This window comes from Anopheles aquasalis, chromosome 2, assembly GCF_943734665.1.
Source record: "Anopheles aquasalis chromosome 2, idAnoAquaMG_Q_19, whole genome shotgun sequence".
Lineage (NCBI taxonomy): Eukaryota > Metazoa > Arthropoda > Insecta > Diptera > Culicidae > Anopheles > Anopheles aquasalis.
Window position 1 is genome coordinate 3,827,501 of NC_064877.1, and position 15,000 is coordinate 3,842,500.

The 15,000-nt window shown below is 47.4% G+C and overlaps 4 protein-coding genes across 5 annotated transcripts in view; 2 read left to right on the plus strand and 2 right to left on the minus strand.

The window, feature by feature from the left end:
* Window positions 1-1,188, minus strand: part of LOC126570948 (uncharacterized) — a 1,414-nt gene extending 226 nt beyond the window's left edge. Inside the window, exons 1-2 of the mRNA XM_050229103.1 lie at window positions 798-1,188; window positions 1-662 (exon numbers count right to left, since the gene is read on the minus strand). The exon at window positions 1-662 is cut by the window's left edge and continues 226 nt beyond it. Coding sequence (XP_050085060.1) covers window positions 179-662; window positions 798-820 — 507 coding nt within the window. The 5' untranslated portion in view covers window positions 821-1,188 and the 3' untranslated portion in view covers window positions 1-178. The remainder of the gene's footprint in view (window positions 663-797) is intronic.
* A 205-nt stretch (window positions 1,189-1,393) lies between these two features.
* On the plus strand, window positions 1,394-11,950 carry LOC126570949 (zinc finger protein 236-like). Its single transcript, XM_050229104.1, has 6 exons — window positions 1,394-1,859; window positions 6,969-7,202; window positions 7,322-7,432; window positions 9,407-10,831; window positions 10,903-11,277; window positions 11,747-11,950. Exons 2-6 carry the CDS (start codon window positions 7,098-7,100, stop codon window positions 11,948-11,950), a joined length of 2,220 nt encoding a protein of 739 aa, XP_050085061.1. The 5' UTR covers window positions 1,394-1,859; window positions 6,969-7,097.
* A 985-nt stretch (window positions 11,951-12,935) lies between these two features.
* Window positions 12,936-14,207, minus strand: LOC126570947 (zinc finger HIT domain-containing protein 2). The gene is made up of 2 exons (XM_050229102.1): window positions 14,100-14,207; window positions 12,936-14,028 (listed from the first exon to the last, which is right to left on the minus strand). Exons 1-2 carry the CDS (start codon window positions 14,126-14,128, stop codon window positions 12,951-12,953), a joined length of 1,107 nt encoding a protein of 368 aa, XP_050085059.1. The 5' UTR covers window positions 14,129-14,207; the 3' UTR covers window positions 12,936-12,950.
* A 240-nt stretch (window positions 14,208-14,447) lies between these two features.
* LOC126570945 (uncharacterized) overlaps window positions 14,448-15,000 on the plus strand; it is a 12,318-nt gene continuing 11,765 nt past the window's right edge. For both annotated transcript variants that reach the window (XM_050229097.1, XM_050229098.1), the window contains exons 1-2: window positions 14,448-14,585; window positions 14,846-15,000. The exon at window positions 14,846-15,000 is cut by the window's right edge and continues 224 nt beyond it. The gene's annotated coding sequence lies outside the window, so the exon portion shown is untranslated. The remainder of the gene's footprint in view (window positions 14,586-14,845) is intronic.

The window sequence follows — 15,000 nt, forward strand, 5'->3', positions numbered from 1 at the left end:
CATAGTGAAGAATAAAAACCTAAACTGACAAATTTAGTAAATTAGATTTTAGCAAACGCATCGCGTCTTAGTTAATGGGGGCGAGATTAGTTCGATTGAAGTCCCGGTACACGCGGAATAAAATACAGTACTAAAAGAAAGAATCGTCCTCTTGCTTAAGCGTATCACACAAAGTAGCCTACTGCAGTCGTCTCATGCGCTCGATGTACAGGTCGTACAGCACTTTGTTCTTCGTAAAGTAGTGCGGGTTTTCCTCTGCAGACAGTACGGGACAGTATTCACCGAGGATTTCCCCGTTGATGGAGATGGTCGAGGCGTGTGTCGAGGCAGGACTATTGCTACCACTGTTGGCGGCTAGTGCGAGGGCTCCGCCGTTGTTGCTGCTAGTGTTGCTTGTGTTGCTGGCAGCCACGGCACTTGCTCCATTCATGATTCCGGGCCCGAGATGATGATGATGATGGTGCATGTGGTGATGAGTTGCATGATTAGCGTAGTCTGCGGGCTGGCCACCGATAGCAAACTGCCCGTGGTGGTTCGCCGTGGCTCCGAGCTGTTCCGCCAGCACTCCACCCAGACTGCCTTGATTATTGTTCAGATGCAGATTGTTGATTCGTTTCGACAGGGGCATAAACTCATTCTGCTCTTCTTCGCGAGATCGTTTCCTACAATCGAAACACAAAAGAGCAGAGTTGAATACGATATCCGTCGTGGTACGGCGTCCATGAAATCAGCTGTTGCGTTGCGTTGCATTGGGGGAACGGGTAAACAAAGGATCCGCAGGGCTACGCGATAATTACCTGGTATCTACGGGGCCAGCCATCGTCGCACTTAAATCTGCAGAATTGCTCTTCTCCGTTTCATGGACTGGATAGTTCTTCCTTATTTTACTGAACTCGATCGAAAGAACCAACAATGAACGCGCAGAACACTACTCGATGACGTTCGCTTGCTCTGACGGGAGCTGCCCCCACAGTAATTCCGCATTAATTGAAGATTTTAAGTCCAAATGCGATCAAATTATCGAAACATTTTATACCCTTTTACTGCTTATCATGTAAAATTGTGCTATTGAATGATTTTATTAAGGCACGTGGCATATCCGTTGGCGATTCAATTTTTACCAAAAATTGCCGAAACTAACAGCGGCTGAAAAACAAATAATGATGATAATTTTCCTCCAATCACGATTTACTAGCGGATTTTACTAACTTTTCCAGCTCTGATTTTCCGTTTTCCGAAGGTTCAACTGTATCGCTTCTAAACGGAATTTTCACCCGGCCATTTTGGACCCCACGCCCACCGTGCACTTAATTTTTTGGCCACCCTTCCTCAGCGCAGCCCATATTCCTTTTCCTTTTTGATGTGAGTTTTGGTTTTTAGTTTTTCGTGGCGACGCGCTTTTCTACTCCCGCGACCAACAATTTTCCACAGGATCATGGCTGTTAGGTAGCGTAGGTTGATCCCTCAGGCCCGATACCGTTCGAGCGACAGAAAAATCGCGCTGCAAACTGGTTCGATCTGTTTTGTTTTTTTGTGCGAAGGTTCCTTTCGTTGTGCCGCGCGTTTTGATGCGGTTGAATTATTTGGTGCTGCAAGTGGTTGTTGTTGCTTCCGTGGCTAGTTGATCTTGTTGTGGTCGGTGCTGTGTTTCGTGAATATCCTGCGTGAAGTGATAAGTTGTGTGGTGTGTCCTGTGTGGAGATAGTTTTGGAAGCTCGGAAGTTCTTGGCCTTTCCAAAGACCCAGCGAATAGCTGATCACCGAGCGTTCCATCATTAACCCGAGTAGATCGACGAAAACGCATTAACGGTGCCTAATCACCAGACAGACAAACGGTCGTCACGGATGAAGCGAACAAGGTAAGCAAAGCTGGCAAACAACGCACCATTTTGCCGGTATTAAGTCGCCTACGGTGGAATGGTTACAAACAAAAGCGGGAATGTAAATCCCTCCAAAAACATCATCACAGCACACGCAGGTTTCCCTCTCCCTTGAGCCAGCTGGGGAAATTGTCAGGTGGAAATACGCGAACAACATAGCGGGGAAGCAAGCGTACATTGCAGCTTCCCCTTTATTTGATTCCCTCCCACCAGATACAGCAATCTAAAAACAAATCAAAGTAAACCACGCTACTGGTGCTGCTGTTGCATTGCTCGACTGTCCTTCTATCATAATTGCATCCTTATCATCCTGAAACAATAAAAGACGCGCTAATATGCAAAAGAGACGCGTGCCACATGCCTGTAGGAGACATGATAAAAACGATCCAAATGCACGCTTTCCCACGCAACGTCATCGCCGGAGGCTGTGTGGTACAGATTTATTTTTGTCCTGAAGCGAACGAATGATGCTTCGTTCACGAAACATGAGGCCCCGAAACAACATTTGCTTCACAGATGTGTCACCGTCGTTTTTTGCTCGCGCCACGGGATGAGATGGACGTGCTGCGTGAGGCCGCCCGTTTGCCTGTTTCATTTATATCCATCAAATTTGTGTCTCATCGTGGAAGACGAATGGGATGCTCGCTTTGCTATGCTCAGTACGAGCAGCTGCACCATACGGATGGTCGACCATTAGCAACCTGTTAAACGGGAATTTTGAGTGTTGGAGAACTTCTCAAAAACCGGTTATATGGCACAGATTTGAATTTCTAATTTTGTTTTATGATGCCATGATGTACAAATTTTTTGGCCTGTATGATTTAATTCGGTAATATGTATTGTGCGTTCGTAGCTCGATTTTTTTTTAAATTTGCATCCCTTTGCCAATCGTCTAGCAAGCGGGGATGATTTTCCTCGGCATTCCAGAAGGATGATTGATTATGCGAAAAAAATGAGTTTGAAATCACGAATTAATGATTATCATATAATCATCTGCAACATACGATTTTAAATGTTCCAAAATGCAAATTTTCTGCTGCGCTCTATTCTTCGCTTCCCGTCTCGCAACATGTTTGTCCCTCGGTGGCGGTAGTAAAATGCTAAAATGGGATCTGCTGCTGCGACTCATACCCCGCACACTACCGAGCATGGAATTGATCGGTTAGAGTGAACACGAACACAAAATGAAAGTGAAACTTTTGATCTTTCACGACTCGCCGCGAAGACATCGCCAACTATGGTGGTCAGGGCAGATTATGGCAAACACCGCGGTGTGTATCTTGCAATGAACTACCATCGTGTGCGCATCACAATCTCGCGCTTACGGTGTGATGGCATCGCACATAATAAGCAATAAACGCAACCCGACCAGCGTTGATCGAGAAGGTCAATAAAATGGGTTTTAATAACATTTCTAAGCAGGCGTGTAATTCCGTGCCGCCTATTTAACGAAACAAATAATCAACCTCCACCTGCATGACGGATCGGTTGTGATAAAGAAAACATCACTGACTTTGAAAGACCGAAGCAAAAGCAGAGAAAAGAATCTTTTTGTTGCAAAATGACACGGAAAGTGTTAAAAAAAAGGAGAAGGAATATCCATGTGTGAGTTGTGTGAGCCAGAGAAGCCACGAAAACGTAAAAATGATGCTTAGGATAGAGATAGAGCAACAAGTAACTTCACTCAACACAACAACGCTGTCTACTTTGACTTCGTGAGTCGTGATTGCGCCCGAGTGGTTGGTTGGTTGGTTGGTGGTGGTTGCTGGTGTATTATATAAAACTCTCTCCACTTTCTAAATTGTCTTGCTCGGTTCCGAAGACCCGCACGCGTGGTCAGATCGTGGCCGCGAACAAAACACTCCGGTCGAGTCGGCTGCCTCGGTGGGGCTCATGAACGGTGGCGCCGCAAGGAGGAGGGACGGTACGGTACTTACATCGCCCTCCGGCCAAACATGATCGAGATGATCGAGAGGAAAACGATGATCGAATTCCGCCGCAATGACCGTTATGTGCTGCTGGTTTTCGGAGGGCAAATATTAAAATTCGGTCCACATCAACAAGTAAATAGTAGCTGTTAATCACTCAGTAGATGCTGCTTAGCTTTAGGAATGCTAAAACACGAATTCAGACGAAATTTCAAATTCCGCAGAATCGTGGATTTATTATTAATGCTAAAAAATGACCGCATTACATCATTTGTGAGATAGCAAACGAGGGATTTGTTAGGGTAGGCCCCACTCACACGGCGACGACATCGCACCGTCGCGTGGTCGACGAAAACGAAAGACTTCAACGAGAGTTCAAGTGAGGAACTGCCTACTTTGTCTCTGCTTCATGGCTGAATTACATCCGGTTCGTACTCTACTTCGCAAACGATGTATATTCAAACAAACGCTGCTCCACTTTGCAGTTTAGGGTAATGCTCAGTGCAACCCAGTGAGAGGTAGCCGAGAAACAGTCGAGACCAATCATTAACTGTGGAACAAGTTTTCTTGTTGATCAGCAACCCTCCGGTTCCGACACAGGGTTCCGTTATACGCAGCGATCGCGGTGTGCCCGTAAACTGTACTCTAGGATCGACTTCACTTTCATTAGAACTGCACCCCATGCCACCGTGCTGTGGGCTATTTCCTGATCGAGAAACAACCCTGGCATGACACACCGATGGGTAACAACCTTACGCGTGCGTCCAATGCAAACGCTCATACCAAGGGCGCTTAAGGCACGCTTACGCAGAACAGCAGCGATGTGATCATATGCTTTGCTCAATCTGTCGCCTGATCTTGGTCCCCTGGTTGGTGGTTGGTGATTCATCTTGGGGTTTTTCAATGCGACAAAGCACAAACACAACCTCATGGCCTCATGCTGCTTGGATGGATGGTTGGATGGGCAGAAGGTTTTGATGGATTATGGGATGGGTTTATGTAAACCACCAAGTGGCGGTGGTGGTGGTGGTGGTGGTGGTGCACAGCGGTCTTTATGCGCTTTCTCGTACCGCCAGTCCAGTCCAGTGGTCGTGAACGATATTTACGTAAAATACGGCTACCAGCGGCACGCAGCGTGATGATGCTTCGAAGCGATCGTTAGCGTTCGTTTGAGCCAGCGATTGTAATAGTAGCATCAGTAGTAGTATTAGTACTGTTGGTAGTAGTAAGTCTACTATCAAACCAAACTCCTGCTGCTGCTACTGCGCTGATCTCTTTGCGATCGAGTGGAGCTTCCGTTCCTGTAGCGCATTCACTAAACGCTCATCCGTCTACGGAGCCGATACGATCACTCATACAGCGATCAACGATCGTGAAATACCAATCGTGCTCGTATAGTCGGCCGTTCTCGCGGACGGTCTCGCTCTCGTGTACGTCAAGAAAAGGGTTTCAGTATACTTTTACGTTGCTATTTGTCCTCTGTAAAGGCCTGGGCCGGAGATGATTACATGAATTTCGAGCGACGAGTATGTTGCGCCGAAGACGATTTACTCGCGCTCGCACTGAGTGAGTAGTCGTGAAATGGGCAACAGCAGCAGCAAGACGGATCGTTTGTTCGACGCAAAGAGAGAAAGCACCGCTCGGCGCAGCGCAGCACACCGTAAGCCGAGCCGAGCCTTATCCGAGTGGAGCCTTCGGCCGATCGTCACATCCGCGTACGATGACGGCCGCTCCGCTCCACCTCGAAACCAAACGGTGCCGCCAAACGGTGTGCATCCGCGAACTACAGCGCCATAGAGATTGAATCCGCGCTCCGGTTCGGTTGTAATTTTTGGTATTCGCGATTGCCAGTGCCGGATTTCGAATCCCCGGCCAACGGGCCGCATCGTGTGGTGACATTCCATGCTTCGCACTGTTGCCTGCCTGATGTGTTTGTATGTACGTGCCGCGCTGTATGTGTTAATGTGTGCATGTTTCCTCTTTGCCTTCGCCCTGGCTCTCACTGGTTGGCTAACGGGCAGACAGGCCCTACAATCCCGCGATGAACGAAACGTGCCCGATGATTGTGTAGTGCACGCGCTTGTTGAAAGTAGTTTCACTATCGATGTGAAAGCAATCTTCGTTGGCATCGGCAGTGGCCACGGCGTACCGAAAAGCAAGCTGTGCCTTTTTTTTTTTTTTTGGTGTGTGGCATGTTTTCCTGTGTGTGCCAGGAGGGTGATTTGCAGTTCCGTTGTGACGTGTGGATGGTGATTGTTACAAATGAAGAATTCCATTAGCTGGAAAGCACGATGGCGCTTCTATGCTAATAGCATCAGGATTTTGCACTACTTCCAAATGGGAATGCTTGTGAGGAATTTGTGAAGAAGAATCGATGGTGATGAATGAGAATTCGTTTACCAGTTTGTCTGCGTAGATCGTGCTAATTTGTTTTTCCGTTTTAGGGTGTTACCTGTTGAGTGTCTGTTTTTTTGGGGGGTTTGTTTCATTTATAGTTTTCATGAAGTGTTGAAACTAAAGACGATCATCTATCGATATCGATCATCTTTTTCTGCCGTGATATCGCTCGAGGATATGCAAAACAAAAGTGACCTAGAAAGGTGTACACGACAAAGAGTGACCGTTTGAATTCGCCTAAAAATCACCAAAAATATTTGATGCCACCAGTGGTGTAACAGTACTTCTGGACAGTGTTTGGAAAAATGTGTCACTTCCCGATTTAGTTTCGTAAAGCAGTGCTGAAAACAATTTCTCTCCTGGTGGCCAATTAGAAATGTATTCGGTAGCCCAAGGAATGGAATGGTTTACCAACGCTTTTAATTTGCATACAGGTCGCATGGGCTGAAGTGAGAGTCTTCCACACTATGCGCAGTGACTGAAACGGACAACTGAAATGGATAAATAATTTGTCCCGTAAGTAAGGCACGACCATGTACAGCCGTTACCCCGTCGGCGTCTTCGTCATCCTCATCGTTCGGGGCGAAGCAGGAGTCGCGCGAAGAAATCATGTGAAATCAAAGGAGACCTGAGGTGTTGCTTCACTGCTCTGCATAGCGCTTTCCATTTGGTTTAAATGCGGCAAAGCATTTCACTGTTTTACGATATTCATGCGTACGGAAGTTCATGAAAAAATATGGCGCTCGATGCTTCTCTTTTCCAGTAGCAGCGCGCGCAAGGGGCCTGCTGTGTTGGCCACGGTGTGATCGAGAGTTAATGAATTGAGTGAAAAAGTTGAGGTGATTGGTTGGAAAACTAAGACATTTCCAAAGCGTTTCCGCTGCTGGGCAAGATGAATGAAACCAGCAGTGCCACCACCACTACCACCACCACCACCACCACCTTGGAGCGGCGGGAAGATGATGAAAAAATGGATGACAATGATAACTATATTGAGGTAAAAGGAAGGGGGATGGAGGATGCGCTGTGACCGCGTGAGAGTTATGTTCTTACGAAAACAACATTCCATTAAACGATTAAATAATCTCACCGAGCTCACTTCCTCTTTCGTTTCAGTACTCCAAGATGAATTTTTCACAATTCTCGTCCCCCTTCCCTGGATCGCTGGTGGCCAATCAGTTCGCAGCCAAGTTTCCCCAGAATCTAACCAACTCGGCCAACGGGCAGGTAAAATGGCGGGGGGGGAGGGTTATTTTCGCAACTGTTTACTAAGGAAAATGGCGGTTCGGAGAGACCAAAAGCCATGAGGGGCCATGATGTCCATTGTGCATGTTACCTTGCTCCCTGACCTAATGATTGCTCGGTACTGTAGGGCTGCGGGCATAAGAACAGAATACAACGATGGCTTCCCACCGAGAGTGTAAAACAAAAGGCCCCCGTGCGTGCGATGTTTATGGTGCATGTTGAATGTTTCTTTTTGTTTTGGCATTCCGCGACGAACATGAACGCTCGCGGTTGTATGCCACAAGATCCGCCATGCTGGTACGCGTTGTTGTTCCCTTGGGGTTTTCGGTCTTTCGCTGGAGACTTCAACGCTTGGGCAGGCCAATAGGCAAAGCAACGAACCCTCTCTTCTTCTCCTCGCGTAGGCCACGTGTTGCTAATGCATTTTGGGGAGGCACTCGCTGCTTGCTGCGCTGTAGACAATTGCCGAGATTTAGCACGATTGAGCAGTAGTATGCCAAGAGATCTGTGTGAAGGTTGCAGTGAGATGAATGAACACGTTGCTAAGCGATTACTAGATAAGCGGCATGTGATTTGCAATGAAGAATGTGAGATATCGGTTGTTATTTTGCCTTGTTATTAGGGCATTTTTAAGTGTTTGCACAAATACAATCCATGCAGTGCGGTTTTGGAACGGAACATTCAAAGTATTTCGTTCATATTGCAAAACTCTTCAGCAAAATCGAAGAAACGCTGTGCGGAGCGAATCGTTCTACATAAGAAACGGAATATTTCTAATGTATGAACTGCTTTATCAATATATATTATTGGTCTGTAAGTTGTTGCAAATTTGCAATTAAACCATTGAAGTTTAGCGGTATTTTAAATAACAAAGCGATTACAACATTTGGGATGTTAAATAGATACACAATTTAAGCCTTCTACCAACAACTATTGTTGCACTTGGTTGTGTTTCTATTACTCTCGCACGATCCCTTGTTTTTCTCTCGAATTCTCTACTTGTATTTCTTGCCTCGTCTTTATTTTCTTTCCGTGCAAATGTTGCCTCCAACGTTTCAACCCACCTCGTCCACCCACCCCCTTTCGCTTGCTTTCTTATTCGGTCGCACAAGCAGAGTTCATTCCTCGCGAGAGAAAACTTTCACTTTTACGCGACTTTTGCCTGCCATCGTCTACTCCGCGGCTGTTGCCATAGGTAACCGCGTGGCATTCACCAGCGCGAATACGCGAAGGGGTTTTGGGGGGGGGGGGGGGGAAATGAGGGGCAAAGGCCGCTTTCCGGTATCGAGATTCGATAGAATGAACCGTTGAAAGAAAAAGTAGAAAAACACCTTGGGCGAGAGAGCCAAGACAAGGCAAGGCACAGGTGGGCACGGGCGAGGGAAAACGGTTTTTGAGAGCTCGCAGTTCCGGATGTAATGTTGCGCCGCTGCGTTGATGCTGGTGATGCTTGAAAATCGGGCGAAGATTTTTCCCCTTTTGATGGTGGGGATGGCTGGGCCTGGGAGGTACATGGAATTATATGTCAGACACCCCGCACCCGCTTGATTGAACAAACGAAAGTGAATGTCTTTCGTGGGATCAGAGATACAGCAGGAGATGAACTCGTTCCTGCGAGGGAACGATTGTATGTTAAGAACTGTTGCCCTTTAACTTTTTGACGAACATTATCGTGCTTTTTACCATCTTGACACTGAAGGAAACGGTGAGATCATGTGCGTTTTTAAACATCGCAGCATTCATTAGTTATTTGCTTTGCAGTGACGGTGTTACGTGATGGTTTGTACACATTTTTCGGGGTTTTTTTTGTTGTTGATCTTTTAATCGTTGATAGTTTCCCGTTTCCAGCGGATGGCAATGCTGGCAAATGGTTTTAAGACCTTACATGCTCACTTTGATTGCTTGTCGCTAAATTTCTTGCTTACTTCGATTAACTTATTAATGATTTTATTTCAGGTTTTGGGATTGGTGTCCGGGGGCGATGGCGGTGTTCAGCTTTTGCGTCCAAGCGATGGAACGAATGTCTCCACCGCATCGGCCGTTTTCCAGCAAGCGTCACAACATGACCTGAGCATGAGTGCGGCAAGCATGCAGGCTGCAGGAATGTCTACCCCTGCATACATCACACTTCCAATCACGATGCCCGGTGCGAAACCGGGTGATGCTCAGCAAACCGTCCAGATACAGGTGCTGAATCCGAATCCCATGCCATCGCACGTGACAACGTCCGCCTCCACGGCGGCAACGACGCAGAGTGAGCAGACTGCAGGGACGATACAGACCCCGAAATTCCAAATGGGCCAAATGCAGATACCGATACAGGGTTTCCAGCAGGGTACCACGGTGCTAACGGTGGCCTACAGTCCCCAGGACGAGGAGGTGATCCACAATCACGGTCTACCGGAGGGCATGACGATTGTAGCGGCTCTTCAGCCGCAAGATTTGCAATTGCTTGCCTCACAGAACGCCGCGAATGCTGCATTGCTGCAACAGCCGCAGAACATGAGCTCGAGTACGATAGCGACGAGCAGAAAGGTGGACAGCGAAAACCCACCACCGTTGCGACAGATAAAGCAGGAGTCGAATGCGGGTGTCTGGAATCAGACAGCCCTGTTGCCATCCTCCCTTCTTTCCGGTGACCTATCGGAGCTCATACAGCAGCAGCAATTGCAGCAATCACGGAACCATAATCTTAATCTGCAGCCATTCTTGAAGTTCAATCAGAACAATGCACCTGCCGGAATGATTAACGGAAACCATCCGCATCTGATTATCGGGCGGCCGGCCGGTGCCGCCATCACGACAGGAGCGAATGGCCCGATGATTAAGCAGGAAGCGCCAGATGACCATTCAAACGAAAACACTCAGTACGGTGCGGTAGATAGTAGCAGTGTCGGTGGGCAGCACGATGGATCGAACGAGAATGGTCGTTCACCGATGGGCAGTAGTCACCGAGAGAACGAGAATGGAGAAGGCGAAGCTGGGGCAACGACCAACGGTGCTGACAGTGGCACTGGGACGGGCAAAGTGCGAAGAAAGCGCAAGCATAAAGTGAAACTACCCAAACCGAAGCGGCAAAAGCCGGGACAAGTGCACATTACGACGGCGCTCGATGGTACGGTGCTATTCTGTTGCCCCGAGTGCCACATGGCGTATCCGGAGAAGGAATGCTTGGAGCAGCATCTAATAGTGCACAAGATCGAGCGGCGGTTCATATGTGATATCTGCGGTGCGGGCCTGAAGCGCAAAGAGCATCTCGAAAGGCACAAGCTTGGCCACAATCCTGAGCGTCCGTACATCTGCAGCGTGTGCATGAAGGGCTTCAAACGAAAAGAGCACCTTAATCTGCACTTTGTCATACACAGTGGCGTCAAGACGGAGGTGAGTGTTTAGTTATCGGCGTATAGGCCAAACGCACGGCAACGCGCTAACGGATTTTTGTTCCTTTTCAGATATGCAACGATTGTGGGAAAGGCTTTTATCGGAAAGATCACCTACGGAAGCACATAAAATCACATCTAACGCGACGGTTGAAGGAAGAGAAGGCCTCTACTCGGAAAAACAACAACAACAATAGCAACAGCAATAACCGGAACGCCAGAGCGGGTGGTGGAACCGAAAGCAGTACGAGCAACAGTACACCGAACACCTCGATTAGCAGTACCAGCAGTCCTTTATCGTCCGTCATGCCACCGGGGCTTACTATATCCACGAGTGGTGCCGGATTTTTTACCGGTGGGCAACCGGCCTCTGTGGCCACGACGGCCGCGATACAACAGAATCTACTTCAGAGTGCTATCAACCTTCCGCAAGGTGTGACGATACATGTAAGTAACGGGGAAATGGCCATTCTTGTGCAATCGAGGTTTAGGTGCTTATTCTGTAACTTTCGATTACGATGGCCTCAGGCGTTCGATTCATTTGGTTCATTTTGTGTTCATTTGGTGTTCACGATCGCCTGCATGTCGAGTGCATTTTTGTGGTCGACAGCTGGCGTTCTGTTTACATCGAGCATCGAGCATCTGAAAAACAGTTATAGCGTCCTGATTGTGCATCAATAATTTCTTTCTGCTAATCGTATACTATTATTACAAAGGTTAAGTCGTTTTTATACCGAAAAAAACAAGTTAATTAACAGTTTTTTTACTTCAAACTGTCATTTTGAATTGTTTATTGTTTTCGAAACGTTTCGAAATTCGCATGAATCATCGAACGCCTGAGGCCATCGTAATCGAAAGTTACAGAATAAGCACCTTACTCACGTTTTGCTCCTTTTTTCCATGACCACGACCACAGGTACCTACGGCCGACAACCAGACGCTGCCAGTTCAGATCTCTCTGCCGCATTTGGTGGCGCAGCAGCAAACGGAGCCTGATGGTAGTACAAGCACGGTCCTAGTGCCGGCCAACGGTGGTGGTAGCTCGGTAGAAGGTCTACACCAGCTGCACCATACTGTTCAACCACCTTCGAGCGCAAACACGGTTTCTCTTACCTCGTGAACGGCCTTATACTGTGCTGCTGGCTGATGGCGAAGGAAGGATCCCGAAGGAGGTCGACTATTTACCTGCGATCGATCGTCCTGCTTAGCTCAAAAGCTCCGAACGACAAACGGAACAGCTGGGCACAATCGTGGAAAGCACAGCACAAGCAAAAGCAGCGCACGTTGGACAGCGGCATTTGTGTTTTTATTTTCTTTATAATATTTTCTATTGTTATCACCATATTATGTTAAGAACGCACCCTTGCTCCACACAACCCCTTACCCATCCGTGGCAAAAGGGGGCTTGTTAGTTTGAATGTTCGTTTGTGTTCGCCCCGGAGTTTCCTCCGTTCTTGTAGAAGACTTTCATTGTTTAGTTTTTAAACAATAATTCTCTTCACTACACCTAATTACGTCGCTGAACTGGAGAAAGTTTGGTGGTTGCGTCGCTATGTGTCGTCCCTTTGTCGTTTTTTTCCGTTGTTGATCTGCGTTTTACTTATTTTATTTGCTTGTACTCTGTTGAAGTATTTTTAACTATAGCTATTCTTACAAAAGAGAAGAACACATCATGCAGTTTTGACCCTAAGTTTAGTATATTTATTTTAGTAAAGTACTTTTCCGCTGATCTATAGAAGCGCGTCGCGTGGCCTCAGAAATCTCCACCGAAAGTGCGATTGATCGTTTGTACAATCGCAGGTTGTTCTCTTGCTTGGCCTGCTTTTAACTCAATGACGATCGCTAAGCAATGGTGGAACGCAAGTACGCATTGAATGCGTAATGTTAGATAATCGGCAATCATTAAATACTCTTTCCAGTTGTTTTTAACTAGCCATAAGGACAACCTCCGGTGAACGAGCATATGGGGTAGGATAGCTTGCCCGGCTACGCCTTGTACTGTACATTAAAGCGAAGGAACACGAATGTGGGTGGGATGATTTCACAAAAAAGATGAAAATAAAATCGAGTATTATATTTTTGGTAACAAAGCGTACTTTTCCTCTATTTTCTCCATTTGTTCACACACAATAATCCGATTTGGCGTACGCGAGATAGAATTCTACCTTCTTCTGGCAACTGTGCAGGTTCTGTGAGGTGGCGTGCCGTAGATCGGTGACATTTTCTTTCGCGTCCTTCGCAGACGCCAGGTATTGTTTGTGTTCCTTTCTAGCCTCACTCAGGAGACTACGAACATCGGACAATGCTGCTAAGATGAAGTGTTTCTTGAAATTTGTGCCGCACTCGCTGGGCCCTAGGAACAGTGTGTGAACGTATGATTTGAGCGAAGCGGTCGTCATTCGCTCGATGGGCAATCGCTCTTGGCGACACTCGTTCACGACGGATTCTACAGCCATCACTTCCGAATCGAAATTGGCGCTGGTTTTCAAATTCAAACATACGCCTAGCAAGCAATCCACTACCTCCAGTGCATTGTCGTGCAGATCGCCGAAGAAGTAACTGAACACGAAACAATACCCCGCCAGCACGTTGGCGATGTTGAAGCGAACGGCTGCGGAAGGTTCGCTCTTGCATATTTGTTTGAAATCTGCGATTTTTCCCCACACCGGCGGACAGGAGGAAAGCAGATGCTGCTCCTGCAGGGACCGGGAATCGAGTGGCTGAATCAGGTCTATTTTATAGGGCTTTGTCCACCACATTTCTACCTCCGGTACCATGCTCATAATTTCTCCATTCTCCAGCATTCTCTGAAATTCCTCCTTTTCAGCGTTGGTCAGGTGTTCCCATACTTTCTCGGTATCATTGAGATCGATACCGTTCAACCGTGCCGTAAGATCCGCTTCCTGTTCATCGTCATCCGAATCTAGATTCCCATCCTCCTCTCCGTGGTCCATGTCCTCCTCGTCATCATCATCATCATCATCCGCCTGCTGCTCTATCCGCTGTAAAATTTCCATCATGCTGCGTGCAGATTGGGCCGCATCGTCCTCGGACTTCCGCAGAGCCAACTCTTCTACGATGTTTTCTCGATAAAATCCTTCCGAACATTCAAGGTGGTTTGGCGACCTGTAGCAGGCCACGGAACAGTACAGGATGTTGCATCGTGGGCAGTTGTACTTGGCCGTTTTGTCTGCACAACTGAAAGGGGAAACAAGGGTTCATCTTAAAATACGATAAATTTGTTTAAAAGACTCATGTGGGAAACTCACATTTTACAATTTTCCGCGGTTCCTTCCATCCTCTTGGCGGGCAGTTGTGGAAAGTAAACAAACTCATCTGATCTAGATCGGCTAGAACTGCTCTAGATGATCTTGCACTTTCCTGGCCTACCATTCCAACGGGAACCTCGACCAGAGTGCAGATTGTTGGTCCAGGGCGTGGAATAGAGCAGAAATTTGAAGAATTTTGCCCTTTTTACGGCGATTTTACGCGGTAAGAGTGGTTTTACGGGCGGTTTTAAAAGGTACACCAAAGGTACACAAGTGGTAACCTAGTGGTACCAAGTGGTGGTCTAGGTGGATTCGGTACCTCGCTTCAAACAGCGCACAACACAGCGCACAAAACAGAGACACATAGAAAAATTCCCGCTCCCACTTGGCTGCAGAAGAAAAACTTGGCTGCGGAAAATCGTTCCAGAAGTGTGAATTCAGTGCAAATAGACTCAGAAAAACGCTTCTCCGGACGGCATTCAGCTGGTAAGTTATGATTTCGATGAAGTTTGGCCTCGGCCAGTGTTTGAAGCGCGTTAAATCCGCGGTGAAAAATCCAAGATTGTGAGTCAACTTTTCGTTCAAAATGGCGGAGTCCCAGTTTATTCTTGTGTGTGTGTAATTTGCGCGTTTGCCAGCGAGTGTGGGGCAGGTGGCCAAAATTAGTCTTCTATTATTTCTTTCGTGGCGCATTTCTTCCGTGTTACCGTGGTACTGAAAGCACTTTCTCTTTTTCCTCCCCACAGCCGAGCTGGCCGCCTGCGGGTTATTTTCTACCGTGCAGTTCCGAAGGTCACAGATAGCGAAATAGGATAGGGGCAGCGGAAGCCTTTCACAGTTCCGGCCGGAGGTCGGGCCGCTGTTCCGGGACCCATCGGGGTGCACCGGCAGGAGGTGGTTC